At 38.8% G+C, this 1,807-nt stretch overlaps 1 protein-coding gene across 1 annotated transcript; it reads left to right on the top strand.

Annotated features, from left to right (window-relative positions):
• The first annotated feature begins 247 nt into the window (after positions 1–247).
• Positions 248–610, top strand: LOC133806418 (uncharacterized). The gene has a single exon (XM_062244520.1). The coding sequence runs from the start codon at positions 248–250 to the stop codon at positions 608–610; it is 363 nt and encodes a 120-aa protein (XP_062100504.1).
• Positions 611–1,807: the final 1,197 nt, after the last annotated feature.

Here is a 1,807-nt window from a genome sequence, read left to right as displayed (position 1 = left end):
ATGCAAATCACCTTTATGTTGGGCAGAACCAGATGAACATGTCACTGTTGGACCTCAAATTATCGCTAGTACCACTTAGAAGATCAAGGACATCCAATAGAGACATAAGGTTGTTCAAAGTCGTCAGAAAAGTTATGCCGATCTCCACCGGCGAGAAGTTGAGTTTGAGTTTGGTGACTATGTCTTCTTGAAAGTTACTCCTATATGTGGTGTGACTAGATTTGGAGTGAAGGGTAAGCTAGCCCCAATGTATATTGGACCTTTTGAGGATGTCAAGAAGGTTGGGAAGGTAGCTTATCGATTGAACTTACCAGTGCGGTGGGGGCATGTTCACAATGTGTTCCATGTGTCGATGCTGAGGAAGTACACTCCAGACCCATCACACATCATTGAGTATGAGGCTATCCTTCTACAAGAGGACATGACATATGAAGAGCAACCTATCAGAATTATGGCTAGAGAGTTAAAGGTGCTAAGGAACAAAGAGATTCCAGTAGTCAAGGTCTTTAGGCAGAACCATATGGAAGACGAGGCTGCTTGGGAGTTAGAGTCACAGATGTATGAGAAGTATCCTCATTTGTTTTATTTTAAGCTTGATGTTGTACTTTGAAAATTCTGGGATGAAATTTCTTTAAGGATGGAAGAATGTAAAAACTCAATTTTTTAATTAATAAAATAACATTTTTTATATAAGGGTGGGACCCACCAGAGTCAAAGAATCTTCCTTCCTCTCCCCCTTTTTCCTCGAATCCTCTCTCTACTTTAATTTTTTTTCTTTTTTCTTCATTTTTCTCTCCACGGCGATGCACGACCACAACCATACCCAACCCCTGCTGAACTCTGTTTTTGACATGTGGCGACCATCTAGATTTTCCTTGCTTCGGCAACCTCAACCACTAAGCGGTGCCGCCTAACTTGCCATAAATTGCCCAGAATTGCTAGTCAAAATTTTGGTGTGTCAACTTTGACTCCATTTTCCGGCCAACTCCAGTGTCCAATCAGTAAACCATTTCCGCCATTGAACTTAGCACATATAGGAGAAGAAAACCCAGCAAGCCATTCCGGTCAACTCGTCACTTTTCTCTGGCGAGATTTTCAAATCTCTGCCCCTTTTAGAGTGTTTTTCAGAGACGCCGTGGGTAATTTGGGTGAATGGTTTGTTCTTCCGTGATGTATTCATCTAGAGAATTGTTTTGATATATAGAAAGTCAATTTTCGTCAATGTTGCCAGAGCACCACCACCGACCACCACGAACTGCCATTGTGAGCGGCTGAGGTGATATTTTTGACTAACTTTAAATGGTATCATGCTATATGTCATTGGACTCGGTTTGAAGAGTACATGAAGATGATGATAATTATTTTTTCAATTGAGGATTGTAGGATAAAATGACTTTGAAGCGGGCTAAACTACTTGGAACCTAGGAATAGAGGGCTTAGGAGCATCTCCTTGGATAGATGATAACGATCCTAAAGAGGTAGGGACTCAAATTAGTTCTTGGACTTGTTTTATATGTATCGAATAACATTAGACATATTCCAATTTTTTATTTATAAAATATTTGAATAATTGAAAACTTAGTTTGCATGTTTGATAGGACTGTTCTGAGGGCACTGAGTGGCAAATACATTTTTATATACTTATCCATGCATGTTATGATTTTTGAGTTTTATTCACATGCAATAGTTATGCTACCCAATTTTCTAAAATAAAATTAATATGCTCTTTTGTTATCCTTTTTGCCTGCATTTTGCTATACTGTTGAGAGCTATATTGATCATGATTTCTGCATATTTTTGTTTCACA

Source organism: Humulus lupulus, chromosome X (genome assembly GCF_963169125.1).
Source record: "Humulus lupulus chromosome X, drHumLupu1.1, whole genome shotgun sequence".
NCBI classification, from domain to species: domain Eukaryota; kingdom Viridiplantae; phylum Streptophyta; class Magnoliopsida; order Rosales; family Cannabaceae; genus Humulus; species Humulus lupulus.
This window is presented reverse-complemented; position numbering and strand designations above follow the sequence as displayed.

Bases quoted from the DNA above. Each gene is read 5' to 3' on its own strand.
- LOC133806418 (XM_062244520.1), top strand. From the start codon at position 248: ATGTATATTGGACCTTTTGAGGATGTCAAGAAGGTTGGGAAGGTAGCT.